The sequence below is a fragment of the Staurois parvus genome, unplaced genomic scaffold, assembly GCF_062004578.1.
Source record: "Staurois parvus isolate SC_StPar_1 unplaced genomic scaffold, SC_StPar_1.0 ptg000243l, whole genome shotgun sequence".
Classification (NCBI taxonomy): domain Eukaryota; kingdom Metazoa; phylum Chordata; class Amphibia; order Anura; family Ranidae; genus Staurois; species Staurois parvus.
The window spans coordinates 6,133,395-6,159,910 of NW_028318039.1; the positions used below are offsets into that span (position 1 = coordinate 6,133,395).

A 26,516-nucleotide genomic window follows, 5' to 3' on the forward strand; every position below is an offset into this window, starting at 1 on the left:
TAGTAAATCAACCCTTATATGTGAACCCTCACCTTGTAAAACAACCCAGCCAGTTTAAAATCGAATTCAAAGGCAAAACATTTTTGTATATTACTATGCCATCAACTTGAGTCCGAATCCTAGTGACTTGATTAATAAGAGCTATAATGAGAATTGGGCTTTGTGTTAGTCTGGAGAGATCTTCCAGTGTCATCCCCATAGCTGCAGTCAGTGGGGGGGATTCATTAAACCTGCTGGGCCACTTTTCTGCCGTTAATCCCTCTTGTTAATGTATTGCGCCAAATTCATGAATCATTTGCGACACTTTTGGCTCTGACAGCCACTCGTGCACCAAATTCATGTCGTTCTAGCATGCACCACTTTTACAGTGTGTCGTATTGAATGCGCCAAATGTAAAAGTGGAGTAAATTAAAGTGGAACTTTAGTCAGAAAAATAAAGTGTTCCTAAACCCACAGAAGTGAAATCACTGTCAGGCTGCTTGTACACTCACACACTGCAGTGCCAACAACCCCAGTGCCCCAGTATAATGCCCCTGTGTCCCTGATCACTGCCCCACAATAACAATAAGTAATGCAGGGAGGCCCTGTCACATGTCCTATTGCACACAGTACACCCCCATTCACCATACCAATGTCCTGATCACTGTCATGCCAGTGTCCTGATCACCACCATACCCCAAAGCAACACCCTGTTCACTGCCACATGCCATACCAGCACCCTGATCACCTCCATACACCATACCAGCGCTCTGGTCATTGCCATACACCATACCAGCGCCCTGATCACCACCATACACCATACCAGCACCCTGATCACCGCCATACACCATACCAGCACCCTGATCACCGCCATACACCATACCAGCATCCTGATCACCGCCATACACCATACCAGCATCCTGATCACCGCCATACACCATACCAGCGCCCTGATCACCACCATACACCATACCAGCGCTCCGGTCATTGCCATACACCATACCAGCATCCTGATCACCGCCATACTCCATACCAGCACCCTGATCACCGCCATACTCCATACCAGCACCCTGATCACCGCCATACTCCATACCAGCACCCTGATCACCGCCATACTCCATACCAGCACCCTGATCACCGCCATACACCATACCAGCACCCTGATCACCACCATACACCATACCAGCGCTCCGGTCATTGCCATACACCATACCAGCATCCTGATCACCGCCATACTCCATACCAGCGCCCTGATCACCGCCATACACCATACCAGCACCCTGATCACCACCATACACCATACCAGTGCCCTGATCACTGCCATACCCCATACGAGCATCCTGGTTACGGCCATACCAGTGTCCTGATTATCGCCATACCTCATGCTAATGTCCTGATTACCGCCGTACCAGAGTACTGATCACTGCCATGTGCCATACCAGCATCTGGCATTTTAGGATCTCAACTGATCCGTTTTCAAATATATATCCCATAGTTTGTACACTCTAAAGCTTTCACACAGACTAAATAATGTAAACTGTTTTGGGTTATTTTTACCCCAAAAATGTAGCAGAATACATTTTGGCCTACATTTATGAAGAAAAATTATCTATTTGGAAAATATTATAACAAAAACTAAGAAAAAAATTATTATTTTTTCAAAGTATTCGATATTTGTTCATTTATATAGGAAAAAATAAAAAACCCAGTGGTGATCAAATACCACCAAAAGAAAGCTCTATCTGTCTAAAAAAAAAAAAAAAGGATAAAAATTTCATATGGGTACAGTGTTGCATGACCGAGTAATTCTCACTCAAAGCGTGATAGTGCTGAAAGCTGAAATTTGGCCTGGACTGCATGGGGGTAAAAGTGTCCAGACTTGAGTGGTTAATCTATATGTAATATCCCACCCTCTGTTGTGTTTATCTGTTTAGTGGGCATGGAGGAGGAAGGGAGGGATTGGGTTGTCATTTACTAGTGTGTATACACCCACATGTGTGACTCTATAGTCACATGGGCTGCCCAGGTGTGATAGGAAATGTTCAGCATAGAACTCACTGAAAACTGAGCATGTGCAGAGTTGCCTATAGCTCAAAAATCCCTAGGTGAATTGAGGACTTGGACAAGAGGGGGAGATAGAGAACAGCAGGATCAACTAGGTTTTTTTTTCCAGAATACAGAAAACGAATCCCATAGGGACTGAGAGAGTATGAAACAGCATGTAATACAGCATTTATTGATAGTTTTTTATAATGTGGATTTAGTGACACTTTAAGATTTCAGAATCTCTTAGAGACAGATTTCACCTAATGAGTGAATGTGTTTGAAAAAAAATAATGTATTTCAATGCTCCTAGTTGACACTATTGCAGTTCTTTCATGTGTAAAAAAGTACAGGATGCTGCATTTTTTTTTCATATTTAAATGCACTGAAACATACATGAATGCTCTGCAAATGCAAGTGAGGGTCTATTATAATGCAGTGGCTGGTGTGAAGTGCAGTCCGGCAGGATCACCACACTGTTCACTTTTTTTCTTTTTTTTTTTTTTTTTTACAAGTTCTATTGAAATGTCACCAACATTTTATAAAGTTCAATTGGTTGTTGTCCAGTGCGAAGTGGTGGATTACCATGCACTATTTTTTTCAGCACACACCTCTGTAAGACAGGGGTGTGAAGCGGCACACAGGAGACAAAGCATTTTGCCTTGTCTTGCCTTGGGACTGTGCTGGAATAGCCGCCCAATGTAGTTCCACCACATCTGGTGAGAAGCAACCCTAGACGTAACTCAATAACGTGCATGCAGAACTGCACACTGAACACATGGATTGTGGTATAAACAAGCCCTAAGCCTAGCCAAAACATTCTTATTTTGGATAAGGTGGAGAAGGACCATGAAGTCTATTTGGGGTTTTCCTGCTATCTAGAGCAATGTTTCTTAACCTTTTTTCAGTCAAGGCACCATTTAAAATTATGGACAGTCCTGAGGCACCCTTTAAAATTATGGACAGTCTTGAGGCACCCCATTCTAAAATGGGGTGCCTCCTAGACTGTCCATAATTTTAAAAGAGCACCCCATTCTTAAATGTGAAAAACTATTCTATTAGTTGTATATAATGCAGCAACATCCACACATGTAGGACACCCAACATTGGAGGTGATCGATTCTTCCAAAACACATACACGTTTGCTCACTAGTACTGAGTAGTATTCCAGTGTTTCTATTTTCCCTCAGTTTTCCTCCATCACTGAGCTAATGTGACCCCAGCACTGACCGAGAGGAGCAGGGGAGGGTCAAACTAGGATGCTGTGCTGGCAGCTGACATCCTCCTTATCAACTGGTGATGTCATTGGGTGTCAGGACACTGGCGGCTAGAAGGTCGTAATGGTGCACAATGAGAACCTGTGGCTTTGTGTAACTAAAAGGCAGGCTTGTTCTACCTGCTGGCTTGTATACAAGTTTCAGCCAATTTTTAGACATTTTGCCAAGGCACCCCTGCAGAAACCTCAAGGCACCCTGGTTGAGAAAGGCTGGTCTATCCTGTAGAGGTCTGTGCAACCCTCCATGGATATGCCTTCCCAGACCATCACTGACCCATCACCAAAACGGTCACCTTGGTTGACAAAGGCTGATCTAGGGCTTCTTTGAGATTATATCTCACTTACGCCTAGCATTCTGCAACAGTGAGTTTATTATTTTTTGACAATGGAGCCTGGAAAGCACTGCAACCATGATTTTTAGATTACTGATGCAGTGCTCAGGTTCCTGAAGAGTACTTCTCCAGCTCTGATCAGTAACAAGGTATGGACACTTTGTTACAAAGCTTTAGGAAATATCAGTGGACTACAGGTACAGTGACATCACTGTATTTGTGCTTTAATCAGATCTACGAGTCTCTTTTCCACGGTGACAGATAGGACTTACAGAATTTTTATGCACAAATTACAAGCAGGTCTGTGCAAGCAGAGCCATGCAAATTCAAAAGTACACAGGATGCTCCAAGGATAAGAACCCCTGGTTTAACGTGATACTAAAGGTTCACATTTTTTTGTTTTAAAAATAACAAACATGTCACACTTACCTACTCCATGCAATGGTTTTGCAAAGAGGAGCATGATCCTCCTGTTCTTGGGTTCCCTGCCGGCTCTTCTGGCTCCTCGCTCCGCAGAGTGCCCCCAGAGCTCTAAAAGTGTTTTTCATGTTTTTTTCCCAATAGAGCAGTGTAAAAGGGCCCTTAGAGGAATATTTAAAACACTGGTTTGGGGAGGGGGGTTTTTCAAAATACTGGAGTTCTGTTTGGAAGGCGTCTGTTTACATTAAACTGATATTTCAGTAATGTGTGGGCATAGGCAAGCTTTAATCATGTATGGATTTCTTGTTTCATGAATATCTCTCACATACGATAGTGAGCACTATACCAGCATTCTCGGCTCTGCCTCACCTTACTATTGAATTTCACACATCTCGCTGTCACCTCTTCAGTAGTGTTAAATTGCTATTATTGAAGATCCAAGAACCTTGTTTCCTTCTAAATACTGTGCATTGCAAATGTGCTACTGCATTTTCATCTCATTATCAAGGAAATTTAACAGGAGAAATGCATAGCTTTATTTTTGATTAGTTTGTGTTAGAAAGGAACGTGCATTTGTATACATAATTTGTTTTATTTCATCTTTCAGGAAGAAGAATATCCTCCACGGGATGACTTCAGCGACGCTGACCAGTTAAGAGTGGGAAATGATGGAATCTTCATGCTGGCTTTCTTCAGTAAGTTTTTCTCTGACCTTTGGATTGTGGCTTAAAACAAAAGCAGTTTGAACTAAAATCTACTGTGAAAATCTACTTTCTCCATTTTAAGCTTGTATAACTTTTTTTTTCTCCATCATATACAGGCATACCCTGGTTTATGAAGGCCTCGTTAACTTCATTTTTGGTTTACAAATGAAAATCCATTGAAAATAGTGCCTCGGTTTACAAATTGTTTTTGCAATATGAACGGATTAATTGGTTTTCAATGCATTTACGATTTTTTGTAATCATGTCCCTGTAAAGTAATATGCCTTTTACCACTAGCCTACACAGTACTTATACCCCTTCCTGCCCAGGCCAATTTACAGCTTTCAGCGCTGTCACACTTTGAATGACAATTGCGCAGTCATGCAACACTGTACCCATATGAAATTTTTATCATTTTTTTGAGACAGATAGAGCTTTATTTTGGTGGTATTTAATCACCTCTGGGTTTTTTATTTTTTCTTAAACAAACAAAAAGCCACTGAAAATTTTGAAAGAAAAAACGTTTTTTCTTCGTTTTTGTTAAAATTTTTTGTAAATAAGTGATTTTTCTCCTTCACTGATGTGCGCTAATGAGGCTGCAGTGATGGGCACTGATAGGCTGCACTGATGGACACTGATAGGTGGCACTGATGGGCACTGGTAGGTGGCACTTGTGGGCATTGACAGGCATCACTGATGGGCACTGAAAGGCAGCACTCATATATGTCACTGATAGGCAGCACTGATAGGTGGCACTGTTAGGTGGCACTGACTGGCACTGTTAGGCGGCACTGATAGGCAGCACTGACTGGCACTGATAGGTGGCACTGACTGGCACTGATAGGTGGCACTGACTGGCACTGATAGGTGGCACTGACTGGCACTGAAAGGCAGCTCAGATGGGCACTGATATGTGGCATTGATGGGCACTGGCAGGTGGCATGGATGAGCACAGAGCTGGCACTGATACACACTGACAGGTGGTGCTGCTGGGGCTACACAGATCATCAGGGCACACTGATCATCAGGAGAGAAATGCCGATAACTGGAATTTCCCTGTTTACATGTGACCGAGCCGACATCTTCGGCTCTTTCCGTAGATCGGTGATCCGCTGTGTCCGAGGCTCCCGGAGCAGCGCATGCGTGGTGAGAATGGGAGGACGTCTTATGACGTCCTACCAGAACGAGAGAACCGCCTTGCGTCCGTCATATTACTATATGGTGGGCGGTAGTTAAAGTGCACTTTATAAAGAGCTTTGAACAGATAAGACTTTTTTTTCCCTTTTTTATGACCTCTGGAACGGATTTTTTTCTGCTTTTACGAATAAATTTTTAATCATGTCCCTGTACAATATTTATGCCTTTTTAAAGTGCACTTTATAAAGAGTTTTGAACAGATAAGACTTTTTTTTTACTTTTTTCTGACCTCCAGGACGGATTGATTGTCAATGCATTCCTATGGGAAACCACGTTACGGTTTACAAACGTTTCACAATACGAAAAGTCCCGTAGAACAAATTAAATTTGTAAACCGAGGTACGCCTGTATTTATTAAAATAAAAATTGAGAGGACAGCAGAGTGAGACATCAGAGAGTAGTACATTTTGCTGCATATACATGGTTTGGTATAGACAGAAATGTAAAAATTCAGGATATGGTACAACATATACGGGGGGGCGAAGGGGAAGTTGGGGCTGGGGGTTTGCTAGTGGGGTGTTAATTTAGTAAGATCCTAAGGACACTTTCTGGTGGTATAGCTCTTTAAAATTGCCTGCATCAGATGCAAAAATCTGTGAAATCTGTGTGACGGCGCCAGCAGTGGAAAGGGAGCTCAACCACCCTGAGCTTGTATGGACTCTCTAGTCTCAGTGCACCTCCACACATGGTGTGTGCCCCAAAATCTTGCATCTATTATCAAAACGTACATCAATCTGTTGTCAACACTGATATTTCCCATGTGGGGGCACAAGGAATTTCTGAATTTCCATCCTGCTTTTCCCTTTTTTCTAATTTATTTTTAAAGCCCAACCCCAGTCAAAAAAGGTTGCCCACACTGCATAGGTTAACTGCTCATTTTGTCCAGGGGAGGGGAGAAAGCTCTATACTCATCCAATCCTCCCCTCCACTGGAAAACAGTGCTCTCCCACGATCCAGCAGAGGACTGTTCCTGCTGTTCTCACGTCCAGAGCAAGTCTGTGGGCGTGATGACGTCAGGAACAGTCCATTGCACAAGACTGCTAGATCATGCGCTGGAAGTGGAAGGTGTAGGTAGGAGCAACAGGGACTGGTCTTGTGCAAGGAGGATTGAAGGATTAGTTGGGTATATGTCTGTTCTCCAGAGTCCTAGACAAAAACAAGCTGTTAATCCTTGCAGTGTGAGAAGTTTCCTGCACCGTATTCAAAAGGCACTGCAGTTGAAATCTGCAGTGGGTGTCAATATTAAGTTAATGACACTGCAAACGCAGTGCATTTGCCCGCGCCACATCGCAATTTCAGCCCATTCAAAATAAAGGGAATGCATGTAAATTGCACAGGAATGGCAGTGCGTTTCTGTGTGATTACTAGTGTGACCCGGCCCTTAAAGTTAATCATAGTAGTTGTTTTCGCAATCAGGGGTCAATGTTTCCACAGGAATTCACTAGGACCAAAAAAAAAACAAACATTCACTAGGGGTTTCACTGTATAATACATCAAAAATGATTATCTCAACTCTTTTAAATCATACAGACACACTTTTGATTTACAGTTCTGTAAAACTTGCTTCATTGCTGGCTGACTTCGATACTTTAGGATTAAAAAAAATTCTCAACAGATATTCAATAGCAGTACAGATACATTTCTGGCAATAGTTTCCATTAGGACTGCATGCATCTGATTCAGGCAAGCATTTGCGCCAGTTATGGTAACATTACCAATGTGGTTGACAAATTCAGGTAGTTATAACTTCTACCATTTTAAGAACCTACCTCTATAGCAGCAACATTCTTTAAGTTAGGCTCACACCTATGCAGTTTATGTTTGATCTGTTTCTGCAGTGCTTTTTGTGGTACGTTTTGTGTTGTTTGTAGCAGTTTTTTGGCCATATTGTTGCTGTGCAAAATAAATACACAAAACGCATCAGGACGCATAAAAAACAAACTACATGTATTTTTGCAGCGTCTCCATTGATGTCTGTTGAACCAGAATCCATCATTTTGCATTTTAAAAAAGTCCCTGACCCTTTGACACCCTAACGCCTTTCGAATCTATGTGCACATCCATCGGGGATGCTCAACACCTGTTATTGCAGACGTACAAACTCTTACTTGGCAACCACTTCTAGACGGTTCCCTACTTCATACGGGAATGGGAGCTACAACTGGCTGTGGAATTCACTTCGCACCAGCTGCAAGAAATTATTCAATTGTCCCATTTTGTCTTCAGTAAGCTCTTGGACTCAAGAATCTTGTTTAATGCAGGCCATAGACGGGTTGAACATCGGCCGATTTTTTTGAATGATAAACGAAAAATCGGTCGGTCGTTCGGCTGACGTTATCACCAACGAATAAAAAAATCGTCCGACTAAATCATAAAGTTCACCCCATAACTTCTGTCCCTTTCAGGTCACAACTCATGCGCAGATTTTTTTATTGTTAAAACGATCATCCGATTTGGCCATTATTGCCGGGAAAATCGGCCAAATCGGCCGCAAATTTCCCAATATAACCGATAATCTGAAAGTGCAAAATACACGAATAACGGCCGACGAAGTAATCCACTAACGGTACGAAAATCAGCCGATTTTTCTTTCGGACGAAAAATCGGACGATTAACTACCCATCTATGGCCTGCATAAGTTCCTATTCTGCCGGTAGAAAACGCCCTACCGCTTAGCTAATGTCTTTCCAGGTGCAACTCGTAACTGCTGGAGGGGATGTTCCCAAGAGGGCACTTTTCTGCATCTCTGGTGGTACCGCCCCTAAATTCAAAAAGTTTGGGAGGGATATATCGCTGTGGATACATAGAACAACTCTCAAACCCATACAATTTACCCTCCTCCACTACTTATTCCATGATACTCCATCTTCCCTCAAGTCATATAAATATAGCATTACTCCCTAACTTTTAAATGCAGCTAAAAGTCTTATAAAGAGATTTCGGAAACAAGTCCACTGCCCTACACTGCATGACTGGGAGAGAGAGGTAGAGAAGGTCATGGAGGCAGAGAGATGGGTATACATCGTTCAAAATAAGCAGGAGAAATTCTGTGACATCTGGTCTGGCTGGATGTACTACTCCTTAGAACTTGACGACCCCAATTGACCTGCTTTTCGGTCATTACACTGAACTCTGGCCTTCAATAGCCATTTCCCTTCTGATATGATTATACTAGAGACTGCTAATATTTCCTCATGGGAACCTTATCTCTGTTGACCTTGGACTGCACACTGACCTCTGGTTGGTGCATTATGTACTATAGACATTACCTCATGCTTACACAACCTCGCTATTAAGATTCTAGTTTACCTTTACATAAGTTTTATGCTACACCATTTTTCTTTTTCTAAGTGTCTTTATCAAGGATACACATAATATTATTGGAGTTGTGTCACTTGTTACATGCAGTGAGGTGGACTGAATCTCAGTTGTCCCACCACCACCTGAAGTCTTACTGTGGATACACGCTTCTGATGCAGGGTTTATTTTTATTTTTGTCATGCTACATTCTAAGATGTATGTACAGCACATCTGAGCAGTGTTTTCTCTCTGCTATAGAGAAGTACTGTGACTGAAGTTATATCTTATTCTTTTTTGCATTGAAAATATTTCAATAAAATGAGATTATGCAAAAAGAAAAAAAAAGTCCCTGACCCTTTCCAAAAATCGCACTGGTTGAAATGCAGAGATGTGAACTTAACCCATAGGAAATCATGTTAAATGGATTGTAGTGCGTTTCTGTATGACGCAAAATGCTTAGGCGTGAACCTAGCCTAAAGGATTGCTGAGAGTTTGCAGATCAGGAAACTGGCGGTGTTTAAGACAAGTTCTGAACTGGCATTCAGAGGAATGGCAATGCTAGGAGTGGCAATTCAAAATAGAAATTAACTCTCCTGCGCTCAGAGACCCAAAGGAGGTGGATAGATGGAACTAGAACTTGAAAAAATGCGACCACCTGTGCATATGGGGTTGTGCAGCTCCAAACAAGGCTGGGGAAGCCCGACCAATACTGTGAAGCAAAGACAAAAAAGAAGCGCACCAACCTTGCGCATTACCTCAGTAAACCAAATTTTATTGAATACAAAAATATACTCACAGACAATGAAGTATTTCAAGCATGTAAGTTCTCAGAGGAACTATGGAATAGTAAAACCTGCACGAGTCCCATCATAGAGGTGGACACTCAGGGAACAGCTGACGCGTTTCGAAGGGTGTGCTCTGATGAAGAAGGGACACCCTTCGAAATGCGTCAGCTGTTCCCTGAGTGTCCAACCTCCATTTGGTTGACCACTCATGGCAGTGGATGGATTCAAAAGCTTCCATTAAGCTGAAACGTGGCTATGAATCTACCTACTGCCATGTGGTGTCAGTCAACAGTCAGGTGGACCTAATGGGGAACTAGTTGCAGTGGCTGGAAAGCAAAGGAGTTCACTAGTACAGTATGAACACGCCAACCTCAGCACCGACAGATTCCTCTACTGTGACCGTTACATGAATCGGCTTCAAGCACTGACACTTTGGGTGTGATGGACAACAGAATTCTAAAGGGTGTCTACGACATTCTTTATGAATTTCCTCCCATAGACCGCAAAGAACAAGTTAACCTAGCCTTCAAGTGAGTAGGACGCTGGAAAACAAATAAAAGAAGATATAATTAATGTTTAAAAACCTAAATGAATAAATTTGCCATATTACACTGTTTGCCTGGATAAGGCATCTTGCACATGGGTGCCTGAGCCCATGCAATGTAAATGCCGGTGTCCTTCCCCCATCTGGGAAGCTCTGGTGCAGTGTACAGCAACCCATAGATGTGAATGGATTTTCCCATCAGTACAACACCGCCTCACATGAATCACTTTCAGCGTCCCAGCCACAGAATTTCAAAGTCTCGGTTAAAGGCAAGCTCATCCAGCAGGTTGAAGTCAGATTATGGAGGCTTTAAGGCAGCATCCAGGTCTCCTCACTACAGACAACAAAACTGCCATCAACCAACCTCTCTGACTAGCTGCTTAACCACTTCCATACCGGGCACTTTTACCCCCTTCCTGCCCAGGCCAATTTTCAGGTTTCACCGCTCTCACACTTTGAATGACAATTGCGCGGTCATACAACACTGTACCCAAACTAAAATTTTATAATTTTCTTCACACTAGAGCTTTTTTTTGGTAGTATTTAATCACCGCTGGGGATTTTATTTTTTAAATTTTCTGTTCTAAAAGTTTGCAAATAAATAATTGTTCTTCATAAACTTAGGCCAAGATGTATTCTGCTACATTTCTTTGCTGAAACTAACCCAAATTAGTATTTATTATTTAGTTTGTAGGAAAGTTAGAGTTCACAAACTATGGGAGATATCTGAAAATTGATCAATCCTGAGGTACTGATGGACAATCTAATTTCTTGAGGTCCAAGAATGTCAGAACAGTACAGATATCCCCCAAATGACCCCTTTTTTCAAAGTAGACAGCCCAGCGTATTTCATAAGAGGCATGGCGAGTTTTTTGAAGTTGTAATTTTTTTTGTCATAAGTTTTCGGAAAATGAAGAGATTAAAAAAATTATTTTCACTATTTTTTTTTTACATACTGTCACCAGTGCAGTACAGCGTCATCATATAACTGGCACGGTGGTGATCAGTGACACTGGTGACAGTACAAAATTTTTTTAAAAATTTTTTTTATTACATTTTTTTCTCTTTTTTTTTTAAGATTTTTTTTTTTCAATTGGTCACAACAGGTCACATGGTACTGGCAATGGGGCCGGTACACAGATCTGTCATCGGCCTTGTCCGAGGTACACAGCTGGTGACAGATCGCAGCACGGCCCTGCAGACATGCGCAATGCACGCTCCGGAAAGGACGCCATATGGTGTCCACCCGGAGGGATGAGCTGTTCGCCCGGCCGCCATCTAGCTATAGCCCGGACGGCAACGGGTTAAGCCCTGGTTCACACTGGATGTAACTTAGCATGTGATTTGCATGCCCTGCTACTTGCCAATATCATGCTAAGTTGCACCCTATTGTCCACAATTATAGCGGTCATATCGGAGCCACACCGATTTCAAAAGTAGTACATGCTCTACTTTTGGTGCGATTTGCATAGGCATCTGTATCAGATGTCCTGCAAATTGCACCTGAAATCGGCGGTGTCACAATCATGCCCACAGGGAGAGGTGTGGTTCTCCATTTTGCCCCAAACGTATACATTTTGGTATTGCTCTTAAACTAATATGCAGTCACCTGAGAGGGGGAGGTGTAGTATCGTACATATAAGAGCCAGGCACGGACTCTCCCTGTAGTAAGAAGGCTTCATGTATCTCCTAATTCCCCCTCCCTCAGGAATGCAAGCAGCGTATGATGCTGAGCCCTGCCTAACAATTCCTCTGCCAAATAAGGTAGTGAAGATACTAGTTGATGTTGTGTAGAAAAAGAAGTGTTATCTTTTGTGTTGAGTCAGAGAAGTGAGAACTGTTTTCGATATACCGTATATACTCGAGTATAAGCCAAGTTTTTCAGCACATTTTTTGTGCTGAAAAACGGCCCCCTCGGCTTATACTTGAGTCAACGTCTGCAGGGGGCTGCTGTCTCTTACCTGGCTCCGGTCCCACGACAATCAGGTCCAGGAAGCGCGGCTGCTCCTTCATTCGGTTCGTCCACTGGATGTTCGCGCGGCTGCTCGGCTCCGCCTTCTCACCGGTGATTGGCCGCCAGAACTGTAGCTCAGGAAAGGCACACAGGCGGCCAATCAACGGCGAGGAGGCGGAGCTGAGCGGCCCCGCGAAAATCGAGTGAAGGAGATGCAGGTAAGTGTGCCGTGCTTAGGTGCTGCTGCAACCACATATGCTGGCTGCAGCAGCACCATACTGGAACAGGGGTCAGCAAGTGTCAGTGGGAGGAATAGTGCCCCATCATTGGTGTCACTGATACCAATGATGGGGCATTATTCCTCCCACTGACACCAACGATGGGGCACTTTTCCTCCCCCCCACTGACACCAACAATTGGGCACTATTCCTCCCCCCCCCCCCCCACTGACACCAATGATGGGGCACTATTCCACCCCCCACTGACACCAATCACGGAGCACTATTCCACCCCCCACTGACACCAATCATGGAGCACTATTCCACCCCCCACTGACACCAATCATGGGATACTATTCCTCCCCCCCACTGACACCATCGATGGGGCACTTTTCCTCCACCCCCCCACTGACACCAATGATGGGATACTATTCCTCCCACTGACACCAATGTTGGGACACTATTCCTCCCACTGACACCAATGATGGGACACTTTTCCTCCCACTGACACCAAAGATGGGACACTATTCCTCCCACTGACACCAAAGATGGGGCACTATTCCACTGACACCAATAATGGGGTGCTATTCCCCCCACTGATACCAATGATGGGGCACTATTCCTCCCACTGACACCAATGATGGGGCACTATTCCTCCCACTGACACCAATGATGGGGCACTATTCCTCCCACTGACACCAATGATGGGGCACTATTCCTCCCACTGATACCAATGATGGGGCACTATTCCTCCCACTGACACCAATGATGGGGCACTATTCCTCCCACTGACACCAATGATGAGGCACGATTCTTCCCACTGGTGTTCCCACCCTCGGCTTATACTCGAGTCAATAGTTTTTCCCAGTTTTTTGTGGTAAAATTAGGTACCTCGGCTTATATTCGGGTCGGCTTATACTCGAGTATATACGGTAACATCTATCGGACAGAAAGCAAAGGAGAATCTCGTGGCAACAACGAAACCCAGTGCGAGACCAGAAATCCCTTTTTTAGCTCATCAGACTTGAAACTGCTTAACTCCAGGCATCTATTTGGCAAGTACTTATCTACCTAAACATCTTTCTGTTATCTATAGCGCAAACATAGACCTCTACATCAAATCAATATACAAAGTGCAAACATATATAGAAAATTATATTAATAGTGAAGTCCATCATGGTTAATAGACAACAAAAGTTCAGAAATCTCAAAAAAAAATTTTTGTGCAAAAAAAAGTTTTTCAAATTTTTCTTCTATTGTAAAGAAAAAACTTCCACCTTCCACCCGTGCAAACCAACATCAAATGCACTCACCAGATTTAGGTGAATGAAACACCTTTTAGGAATTTATATGGGATCCTAAACCCTCTTTCGTATCCACTCTATAGGAATCCTCACCTTCAGTGTAGGCTCCACCATACAACCGGGGAGAGAAAAATCTCAGATAGTGTAATATTGCAAAATACCATTTATGAATAAAATCAAGTATTAAGGCCACTCACATTTAAATCACTTTAAAAAGGCATATTTATTAGGACAAGCTTCTTCCAGATGGACAATGAGTGTAAGACAACCTCCCACGGAATCTCACATCACAGCTCCAGGATACAGCAGAAGCTCCACAGAGACCAAACATGCACAGATCCCAAAAGATGGCCGCTGGAACGCACCGCTCAGCGTGCGCTCCACTCACCGGAAGCGACGCCAGACGCAAGGGGTAACAACCGGAAATGCGTCAACGCGTCTCGCCCCTCCCACCGGGCGTTCTCAAGACGTCTTAGGTGTTTCATTCACCTAAATCTGGTGAGTGCATTTGATGTTGGTTTGCACGGGTGGAAGGTGGAAGTTTTTTCTTTACAATAGAAGAAAAATTTGAAAAAATTTTTTTTGCACAAAATTTTTTTTTTGAGATTTCTGAACTTTTGTTGTCTATTAACCATGATGGACTTCACTATTAATATAATTCTCTATATATGTTTGCACTTTGTATATTGATTTGATGTAGAGGTCTATGTTTGCGCTGTTTATTTACATTTATCACATTTTGTGTTCACCACATTGCACAGCAGCAGGATAGATCCTGTAGTAGGGGGTTTCACTTGGCGCAGGAAGAATTTTTTAATCTTTCTGTTATCTGTTTGCTGTGCTGTTGTGCTCTGTATATTTATATAGGTATATATATATTGGTTACATCTTCTTTCTGTAAATATTTTTACTGCACCCTTTTGACTTTTTGGTAATAAATCTTACTTTCTGAAAGTATTGAACTGTTTCTAAAGCTCTTGAATGTAACTTACGAGTCCCTGCCGCTGAAGAATGCTACTATGAGTATTTAACCCTCTGTATAACTGGTCTGTAGAGATAGCGGGATACTGACGGTTAACCAATCATCCTAGTGTATTGCTGAGTTTCCTCTTTCTCTGTATAAAAAGGAGGTGGTGGCAGTGTGAAGGGTTAATTGTGTAATTAACCTGACCCAGTAACAATCGCATTCAGGCTGCCGGTATGTCGATCGTGGTCCAATTAGCTGGAACATCGGTGTGCAGGATGCAGCTGGGTGTGGCATTGTTACGCACATGACAGCGTGGTTTTAGATTGGCTAGTCCTTAGGTCACGAGTTTGGTGAGAAGGGCTGGGGTCTGACGCCGCGTCCGTCACAGGCGGGTCCCTGACTTTGAAATCGTGCAACTTCACTTGATGTGACTGGAGGGTAATAAATAGGCCTGAAGGGAAAGCGCCTGCCCTCTTCAGTTAACCCTCTCTTAACTCTGCCCAAAGCTGACTCAATAAAAAGCGCATGATAAAAAAGAGAAAATATGTCTTTGGGAGGCTGTACGTTACACCTGGGCTTCCTGGGCAGGAGAAAGACACAGGCATTTAAGTTGTATGGGTACAGACGACCAAATGCAGGAGGCTTTAGACTGGATAAATATGCGATTTGCAGCCTTAGCTTTGTATTCCTTTTTTATGTAGTTGGATGGCATCTCTGCACGGACTTCAATGCCAAGCAGTAGGAAAACAAGCTTTGATGGAAGCTAAAGATTAAATGAGAATGGAAAGGAAACAAGGAGAGAAGAGTGAGAGAAAGGGAGGTGGAAGAGGTGATTTGGGGGGGCGGGGGGTTGCCAGTGTTGAAATTGTATGTAATTGTTGGACGGTACTCCTAAGGAAAATAGGCGACTGAAATCATCGTGTTTTTTATTTGCAACCCCATACAGCTAAATGTTTTCTTACTGAGTGGTGTTGCAACTTATATTTCACCAGTAAGGATATTCCTGAGGGCACATTTGTGTATTTCCATTTTCTGCTTTGTGTACAGCTGCAAATGTTCAAATTATTGTAACTGCTTGATAAACGCAAATACAAAATAATGCGTATGTTCAGGTGAACAATGTACTATTCATGCAACATGCTGTTCTGAACAAATACATAATCACAGAATGTTCACCGACGATTTGCAGATGCAGAGAATAATGTGTAGCCTTGCCAAGGAATTGTAGAAGTTTTTAGATAATCTTCTATTGTGATTCTAAATTTGTATGTAGATAGGTGTTCGCTGCCCTGCAAAAATGTTAACAAAATTTTGCCTAGCATTTCATATATTTAGTTCATCTTATTGGCATTTACTGTGTATAACAGAACATGTTGACCCTTTGTCCTAGCTAACTTTCACTTACTGAAGGTCACATGGTAACTGGGAAGAGACAGTCAAGTATGACCTGCTGTACATGTAGGAATGTCGTCATCTAATGTGCTCCTGTGAAGTACAGTGGGGCAAAAAAGTATTTAGTCAGCCACCAATTGTGCAAATTCTCCCACTTAAAAAGATGAGAGAGGCCTGTAATTGACATCATTGGTAGACCTCAACTATGAGAGACAAAATGAGAAAAAAAATCCAGACAATCACATTGGCTGATTTGGAAAGAATTTATATGCAAATTATGGTGGAAAATAAGTATTTGGTCAATATGAAAAGTTCATCTCAATACTTTGTTATATATCCTTTGTTGGCAATGACAGAGGTCAAACGTTTCCTGTAAGTCTTTACACTGTTGCTGGTATGTTGGCCCATTCCTCCATGCAGATCTCCTCTAGTGCAGTGATGTTTTGGGGCTGTCGCTGGGCAACAAGGACTTTCAACTCCCTCCAAAGGTTTTCTATGGGGTTGAGATCTGGAGACTGGCTAGGCCACTCCAGGACCTTGAAATGCTTCTTACGAAGCCACTCCTTCATTGCCCGGGCGGTATGTTTGGGATCATTGTCATGTTGGAAGACCCAGCCAAGTTTCATCTTCAATGCCCTTGTTGATGGAAGGAGGTTTGCACTCAAAATCTCACGATACATGGCCCCATTCATTCTGTCCTGTACATGGATCAGTCGGGGGTCAGTATTAAAAGTAATGTACACACAAGCACATGCATGTAAATATACATAGACAGACAGACACACACACAGCGCCTTTCCCAAAAATGCAGTTTTATTCCACCTGGACCAGGTAGACAATAGGCTTTGAGCTGGCAGTCCAGTCATTGAGGCCTCCCAGTTCTTGCTTAAGGCCCAGTCCCACCTCTCCAGCCAGTCCATTAGCCCTGCTTTCACAGGGTAATGCTAGTCCTTACAGTCCAGGTCCTCCAGGCACAAGCCTAGAAAGCACAGATCCAGTGAATTTCACAAGCAGCAAGCTGCAGGCAAACTCTAGCCTCTGAGAAACTGCACAAACCACTCATACATCGACTCTTGCTGGAGTGAGGCCGGCATGGTCACTTGCATAGAGTACAGCCATTCTCAACTAGGATGCTGCGGAGCCCCTGTTGAACTCGAATGGCACACCGGTTGAGAATGACTGATCTATTTTTATCACTTCACTGTGAACTTTGATGAATAAGGGTTAGTGTAAATGGTGTTGGATCATTCCTTCTGAGATGTGCTTGTGATACCAAAGGACCTCAGCTGGGTTTTCCAATTTAAAGAAGTATGACCAAACCTTTTTTGGTCCTACTTCTATGGATTACAGGAGTGCAGTTCATTCTGTACTATTGCGGCCTGGTTTCAGCTGTTGTCAGCTGACACCACTCAGCCAGTCCAGGCTCTGGACTGATCCCTACTTTACAGTCTGGATCTACCTAGATGCCTGGACCAGCAGCTGGCTTAGCCTATCACCAAGCATGAGCCAGCCGCTCCCGCCCCCCACACAGCCAAGTGCTCCAGTGAGCGCTGGAGGGGCAGAGTTGAGAGCTGTTGACTGACAGCTGAAAAGGAAAGAAACTAAAGGGGTGTGCAAGTGCAGCATCAAGGTCCGGTCCAATAGGCCCAACTCCAAGGAATTGACCAAGAAAATGTCCTTCTATTTAGACAAACTTTGTCCAATAGAACCATTTTTTTATTTTTTTTTAAATTTCACCTTGCTGAGTGACAAAATAAGGTATTCTAGTTTCATTATTTCATTTACCACCGTGAACCATTCCCCAACTGTGGGGGAGAGGTACCTTTCCACTTAGCTGGTGTGCGGGCTCTAGCCACATTCAATAGTTGAATTACCGAGATCAGTGTTAATGCCTCTCTGGAAGAGGACTGAGGTGGAGGTGGCAGGTTGGATACCCCAGTGAGTTCCCGAGTCAATTCACATACCTATTGCCAAAAGAATCGTATCTGTGGGCATGACCAGAAAATATAAGGGGGAACCTTCAGATTCCCTGCATCTCCAAAATTTGGAGTCAGCCTTAAATCGGAGTTCCAGTGAAAATTAAGAAAAATTAAAAACTGTAGCTGACTTTAAAAAAAAAATAGACACCTGTCCCTCTATCCCGTGGTGTCCCCCTACCCCCCCCCCCCCCGCAACCCGTTTAATCGGCCGCACTGTATTCCCTGCACTGGCATCTTGAACGTGGGCAGCTGGCTGTGACAGTTTGCGGCTTCATAGCCGAGTGCTCACTGCGCATGAGCGAGTAGCACTGCTCTTTGTAAATGGTCCTGTAGTCTTCTGGGACCTGTCAGGTGTCCCAGAAGACTACGGGGAGTGAGGGGGGAGGCCAACTTCCGCTTCTGATCACCTAGGCGATCACAGATGAAGTTGGAGCAGGTACCTGTCAATTTCAGATACCCGCAAACGCACACCCCCCGCTCACCAAAGGTGCTAATCCCAATCCTTAAAGTGGATCTTTCCCTTTGGGGTGGAGCTCCACTTTAAGGTAAATATGTTTTAGTCTTGCAGGGCCCCTATACCACCTCACCTTTATCATTGGCTTATGTACAGAGTCCTGGATTCTGATAGAAATAAAAGCTTTATGTGCAAAATGCAGCATGTATCCTCTGTTTTTCTGTGAATTGATGTCCTAGGTCTCCCTCCCAATTTTGTAGAAATGGAAGAATATAGTCTTCAGCTGGCATAATATTTGTGTAAAATGAGGACTGTAGTTTTATTTCTAGGGGACTGATCTGAGATTGTGCTGTACGATTTTAAAAAGGTATGGGGAATATGAATTGGGAGAGCTTGCAGAAGATGCACCAGACATGTATTTCAACTTCGAGCTGGGTGAACAGTTACTTGTTCAGCTGGCTTGGCTATATCATCTTAGCTTACATAAACCTGCAAAATTGCCATAGAGCAATGACCCTCAAGGAGGATTTGCTTTTAACAGCCTGTGTGATTAGTGTGCTGAGCTTTTAAGTTTTAGATAAAAATATAAAGAACAAAAATAAAACCGAGAAATGTATTTATTTGTTAATCTGTTCAATAGCATTTGATCTGCTACCAACCACAGACAGTCTAACCTATGTACATGGACCCTGGCATTCTCAGACCTTCTTCTTCTAAGTACTTAGACACTACCTAGCAAAAACAGACGTTTGTTATTTCTATTAGTTACTGGTCTGCTGTCTGAGCCAAGTAAGAGTGACAGTTATAGCTTTAGAATATACCCTACTGGCAGAAGGAGGACATGCATTGTAGATCTAACAGCTGGATGCCAAGCTTTAGCTTGCCTGATGATGTGTAATTCACTGCGTCTCTGTGGAGCTTCACTAAATATTTCTGGCACTTTTGCTTGAGAACAACATGCTATAAGCCAGAATTCTTCATTAACTAGAGTCAGCTTTTTTTTTTTCTTGAAAACAGACAGTGACAGTTATAGCTTTAGAATATATCCTACAACCAGAAGGAAAAGGAAGTGCATTGTAGATCTTAAAGTTAGAAGCCTGGGATTTTCCTTAGTTTGCATATAGCAACACTAATGGTATTTAATTTGTTTGAGAACAATGTTCTTTGTCAGAACTCTTCAATGTACAAAAGTGTTCTGAGGAAGGAAAGAGTTAGAACCTCTGTCATGTTTATTCTTCTGCAAGAAGCAGGGCACATTATGTGCGTTGGACCATTGTGGTGCCCTTTATTATTAATGGCATCCAGTGCACCTCAACAATGCATGGTAATACCCTACTTTGTGTTGGGGCTTGCTGTTCCAGGGGGCATAGGTGAAGGCACAATTTTATTTTTTCATTATAATAAGTCAGTAACTTGTTCAAATTAACAGGTGTAAAGGGAAATTTCCTCATGGGATCAAAGGTAAGAAATAGAACTCTAACTCTCTATACACAGCTATACACCCATATACACACCTTGCTAAATGAGAAATGCAAGTGTTGGCCACACCCTTCTATCACCTCATGCATTAAGTATTTATTTATATAAAAACTTAAAAACAGAGATCCACATTAAGAATGTAAAGTTCAAAGAAATGTAGGAGCTGAACACGAATAACCTGATACTAGGCAATTCAAAAATGCAGTGCATAAAGTGCAGCGCTTATATAAATTCTGAATTACATAAATATTGGTAATACAGAAAATGTCCAAAATGGAAAACGAATCAGAAGAAGATAGTCCCCAAAGGCTGTAATGAAACAAGGAAATTTCCAAGGATAGCTGATGTGTCACAAACCAAGGCTTACCAGAAAGACATGACCCCCTGTGAGGAGCAGTCAATCTCGATTTTGTTGTATAACAACCAGGAAGGCTAGCAGGCGCAATCCTCCTCTGAATCCCCCAAGAGAGAAAAGTAGAAGGTCCTCCTTCCGCAGTCCCCTATTGCGGTTAACTTTATCCGCTCCAGATAGGTGTAGGGCCAAGACTTGTGGCATTAAACATGCAAAAGGAATAAATTGCTCCACATAGTGTAAAATCCTTAATAAAAGATCCTTTATTCTAATAAAATTGCACTCGTGGTAGTAGACATAAACAAGCATGTACAAACAAAAAGATCAATTCTTTCCAGCATCCAAAATGGCCGACGGTCGTGCATGTGTGGTAGCGTGTGTACGTGGCTCCACCCTATGCGTTTCATCAGAAATGACCTCATCAGGCGCACGTACATGCACCCCACCACACTCCTTATATAGGACTCAAAGCCCCAGAGGATTGCCCCCATTAGTTACAAATTGTAGGGGAAGGTGACGACACACCTACTAATTAATCCATCAATTTGATGTTAAAATGTGATATAACACAATCTAGAGTTGAAAAGATAAATGACAAGCAACTTAATAATTAAAATAATAATAGTATGTCACCACAAATATGAGAATATTTCACAGCACCACCAAATGGTAGTGATGTGAAAGAGGTGATAACACCCCTCTTGACTGGTGACCCAGCCTAATAGCGCCACAATATACTGGTTATATTCTATCTACTGTTCTAAAACCAGAAGGGCATCTACATAAAAATGTTAAAATTAAAATAAAATATGCATATGTATAATTATGAGCATACGGATTCCTCACAAGAATTGGGATATTAACATAACAGTATTTATATGCAGTTTGAATTTGAGCACAGTCATTTTTTCTATTCTGTTGCAAAATGCAGGTCAGTGACCAAACTGGCTCTATAGCTCTCCTCCCATCTTGGTGCTACATATATACAGTGTATCCCTTTATTTGTGCTAAGAACAATTAGTTTGGCATTTTGCTGGCTGATTATGGATAAGCCGAAAAGGTATCACTTTTGTATGCATTTTGCCACCTTGAACATGTATTGTGGTATATGCAAACTGAGAATTCTGTTTTTATGCATTTTCGAGAAGTATGTAAAGGTGCATAGTGTTGTATAGAGCAGGAATTCTCAACTATGGTTCCTCCAGAGGTTGCTAGGGGTTCCTTGGGCTGTGACTGATTGACCTTTCTTAGTGCCTGTGTAGTACCAGAGCCAACATCCTTGACAGAGTCAGCGGCATGAAACCAGTGAGACCCGTTTGATTGCTTTTGGCACCACTCAAAGTAGGGGTGAAAGCATATCTCTGTCCCTGAAATTAAGGTGCAGGCTTTTCCTTTTACCAATCCAGGAGGCAAGTAAATGTAAAAAGGAAAGGATTGCTGCTACTCCCAACCAGCCCAGGTGAATAAACAATAAAGAACAGCCTCAGCCTACATGTGTCCACTAAACCACACACCCTTCTTCCCTGGCCACCGGGGGCTTAGTCATAGGGTATGATACCAATTAACTTTTTAGCTGTGTGTAAGGGGGGCTTTCTTCCTACTGATCACCAATGTAGGGATCATATCTCCCACTAACCCCTAATGAATTGGTTTTAGGGGGGGGTTTCAGGAGACCTGAAAATTATTTCATGGGCTCTTCTGGGTAAAAAAAAAGTTGAGAGAGGCTAGTATAGAGGAACAGTTACCGTAACAAAAAATAAAGGGGTCAGTAATGTTGCCACGGACAATGAAAATCTGACAGGGTTTCTACTCTTATCCCCCAAAAAGGTTTTGGAGAAACTTGCTCTTTAACACAAGGCAGGGTATAACGATGGATCATTGCTTTATGTGCAAAATGTTGACTCTATAATCAAAATAAACCAAGCAAAGTGTGTTCCCACTGTTTCCTCCTCCTCTTGGTGCATGGATTGTACTCCTGCCTCAATGCAGAAGATCTTAAGATGGGGGGGGGGGGGACGACAGACATTCTTCATCAACTACTGTAGTAGTACCTCGTAGTTTACCTCCTTCTCAAGCAGCAAATCTTGGTCTGAAGTCCTTTTTGTTTCATCTTGCTCAGCTCTTCACATGACTGGTACCCCTCCAATTTTGAAGATATTACATAAAGTTTGTAACAGCTCCCTATATGCCTAGTGTAAAGAAAAATAAACAAATATGGTGCAAAATCAGTATGCCTAATACACATAATTAAAGTGCATAAAGATGTGCAATAACAGTTGTGCAAATTTTTACAATTGAAAAAAGAAAGAAAACTCCACACAGAGAGTGTGTGTATGTATATATGTATGTATGTATGTATATATATATATATATATATATATGTGTGTGTGTGTGTGTATATGTATGTGTGTGTGTATATATATATATATATATATATATATATATATATATATATATATATATATATATATAGAGAGAGAGAGAGAGAGAGAGAGAGAGAGAGAGAGAGAGAGAGAGAGAGAGAGAGAGAGAGAGAGAGAGAGAGAGAGAGAGAGAGAGAGAGAGAGAGAGATGCTCTCCTACATGTGTATATGTATGTGTGTATGTATATATAGAGAGAGAGAGATTTGCTCTCCTAGCGCAGGTGACCGCCTCAATTTGACCCCTCCACTTTTGCAAGTGAGAGGTTCTTTGTTGACCCTGCTTTATCTTCTTTCAGTTGGGATTCTCAATCTTCCCCATGTAGCTGTACTTTAAACCTTTTTGATCAGCCAGTTCATCAGGAGTTAATGCTCCCTGGGATCTATGATACCTACCCTGGTGGAAATCTATCCTTGAGAATAGTCCTTTTCCATCAAGTTGGTTTGCACTCCTTGAATTGCAAGCTCTCTCCTCTGAAGGATTTTGTGACTTGCTAAATTGACAGCAAACAGTTGCAACGACTCCCTTGTCCTTAGGGTCTGACTCTTCAGTGTACTTCGCAAGTGTTTACACTCTATTCACAACACAGGTTAGTATGCCCAGCCTAGGGTCCTTCTTTTCTCGACTTCCCCATTATGGAATGCCCAGAAGACTTTCACCCAAATGAGTTGGTGTTCTAAATTCTCATATCTTTCTCCTGAGTCAAGGGTCATATCATCTACACTCACTGAGTATAATGGGAGTGTGGGGGAACTCTTTTTCACATAGTTCCCCTTCTTATGGTGGCCCTCAGTAGTTTTCGATTTTCCTCCAGAGGTGGAACCTCTGTGGTTTGGGCTGTGCACAAATTAGTCCTTTAGGCCAAATAGTTCTGCTAATTATTTGCCTGAATCTAGAGGGGATGGGAATTAGTCTTTTCACTTCTCTCATTCTGGGAGGATTTTCCATATGGATATGGGAACCCAACAAACTCACTAAGTCTAGTTCTTACATTTTTTTTTCCAAATTCAAGGCTCTGTCTGTTGGTCAGTCTCTAATCTGAGTTCTGTTGTTCTTCATCTGGAGCAGTGGTCTCCAAACTGCAGCCTGAGGGCCGGATGTGGCCCTTTTCTTGCTTTTATCCGGCCCTTGGAGCACTATTTCATCCACTGATACCAACAATGGGGCATAATTCCCTCAACTGACACCAATGAAGGGGCACAATTCCTCTCAATTACACCAACAATGGGGCCCAATAACATTAATGGTGGGACAGAATTCCTCTCACTGACATCAGGTCCTTTTCTACTCCTAATGGCCAGTCCGCCCCTCCTAATGTCTGAAGAACAGTAAACTGGCCCTTTGTTTAGAAAGTTTGGAGATCTCTGATCTGGAGGAAATATTGGGAACCCCTACTGCAAATGACTAGGTGTCTGCCTACCCTGAACAGTGTAATGTGTGTCTTTCATGTCCACACTGTTTACTTCACACACCCAAGTACTGTTTATGGATGCCTGTATCTGATGCTTGCCCCCCATCCCCCACCCCCAATCCCAACCACCACCACCACCTTTTAAACAATGAGGGTCATCCATATTTGTGTGCCTCCTTTCTTCCTTGCAAGGAAATGTCTATCTTTTATATTTCCTCTACTTCCCTGTAAGGTCAGCCGACAGGACATTGTTTTCCCTCAATGGGATAGCGCAAGTTCTAAGGTTTTCATGAGGCCTACAGACTGGTAGATCCTCTGCCCGCTCTATTATCAGGTTAATGTTTCCTAGTATGTGCATACATGCTCACAGCTTCAGAGATTTTTGCCCTATTACAGAACTACGTTTTACAGAACGTTTCATGGTTCCGAGAATTATGTAATCAATGGTCAGGCAGTCTATAGTTTGGCTACCACATCCCTGATGCACTTTTGGGTGTGAGCTAGAAGAACTCCTTGTTATCCCTCTAGTCTTAAAATGGTTGTAAAGGCTGAAGGTTCTTTACCTTCATGCATTCTATACATGAAGGTAAAAAACCTTCTGTGTGCAGCAGTGCCCCCACAGTACTTTCCTGAGCCTCATCAGGGTTCAGCGATGTGACTGACAGCCTCGCCTGTTCCGGGTCTCTGCCTCCTCCTTGGCTGAGATAGCAAGTGGGAGCCATTGGCTACTGCTGTCAATCACAGCCAGTCAGCCAATGAGAAGAGAGGGGGCGGGCCAAGCCCATGTGAATGGACATACAGAGCAGCAGGTGCCCCTATCGCAAGCTGCTTGCTGTGAACCCTTAGAATTGCTTTAAAGCCTTCGTATGCCTATTATATTAAAATATATCCTCACTCCTGTCTACCATTTTATCTGAATGCTTAAGGCGTGTTTGCATTGAAGTCAATGGAAGGCGTGTTTGCATTGAAGTCAATGGAAGGCGTGTTTGCATTGAAGTCAATGGGAGGCCTTTTTGCATCGCAATCAATGGGAGGCTTTTTTGCATCGCAGTCAATGGGAGGCTTTTTTGCATCGTAATCAATGGGAGGCTTTTTTACATCGCAGTCAATGGGAGGCTTTTCTGCATCGCAGCCAATGGGAGGCTTTTTTGCATCGCAGTCAATGGGAGGCTTTTTTGCATCGCGGTCAATGGGAGGCTTTTTTGCATCGCGGTCAATGGGAGGCTTTTTTGCATCGCAGTCAATGGGAGGCTTTTTTGCATCGCAGTCAATGGGAGGCTTTTTTGCATCGCGGTCAATGGGAGGCTTTTTTGCATCGCGGTCAATGGGAGGCTTTTTTGCATCGCGGTCAATGGGAGGCTTTTTTGCATCGCGGTCAATGGGAGGCTTTTTTGCATCGCAGTCAATGGGAGGCTTTTTTGCATCGCAGTCAATGGGAGGCTTTCTTGCATCGCAATCAATGGGAGGCCTTTTTGCATCTCAGTCAATGGGAGGCTTTTTTGCATCGCAGTCAATGGGAGGCTTTTTTGCATCGCAGTCAATGGGAGGCTTTTTTGCATCGCAGTCAATGGGAGGCTTTTTTGCATCGCAGTCAATGGGAGGCTTTTTTGCATCGCAGTCAATGGGAGGCTTTTTTGCATCGCAGTCAATGGGAGGCTTTTTTGCATCGCAGTCAATGGGAGGCTTTTTTGCATCGCAGTCAATGGGAGGCTTTTTTGCATCGCAGTCAATGGGAGGCTTTTTTGCATCGCAGTCAATGGGAGGCAGTTGTGGAGAGAGAGAGAGAAAATTGCACCTGTACTGAAATCACACAGAAACCGGAATGACATTGTAATTTCAGCACACATATGTGTGAGCCCAGGTGCCACGATGCAATTTCTGGTTGCCATAGCGACATGGCGCCTGGGATTTGTTGAGTTCTGTCATGCATGATTCAAAGCCTAGCCAAGAGTCTAACCATGTATAGCTGGCTTTTTTGAGCAATTAACCCTTGCAATATGGGCAC

The 26,516-nt window shown here is 42.9% G+C and overlaps 1 protein-coding gene across 2 annotated transcripts in view; it reads left to right on the forward strand.

Moving 5' to 3' along the window:
• Nucleotides 1-26,516, forward strand: part of NDFIP2 (Nedd4 family interacting protein 2) — a 159,218-nt gene that overhangs the window by 71,526 nt on the left and 61,176 nt on the right. For both annotated transcript variants that reach the window (XM_089680462.1, XM_089680464.1), the window contains one exon: nucleotides 4,658-4,745. In XM_089680462.1, coding sequence (XP_089536588.1) covers nucleotides 4,658-4,745 — 88 coding nt within the window. The remainder of the gene's footprint in view (nucleotides 1-4,657; nucleotides 4,746-26,516) is intronic.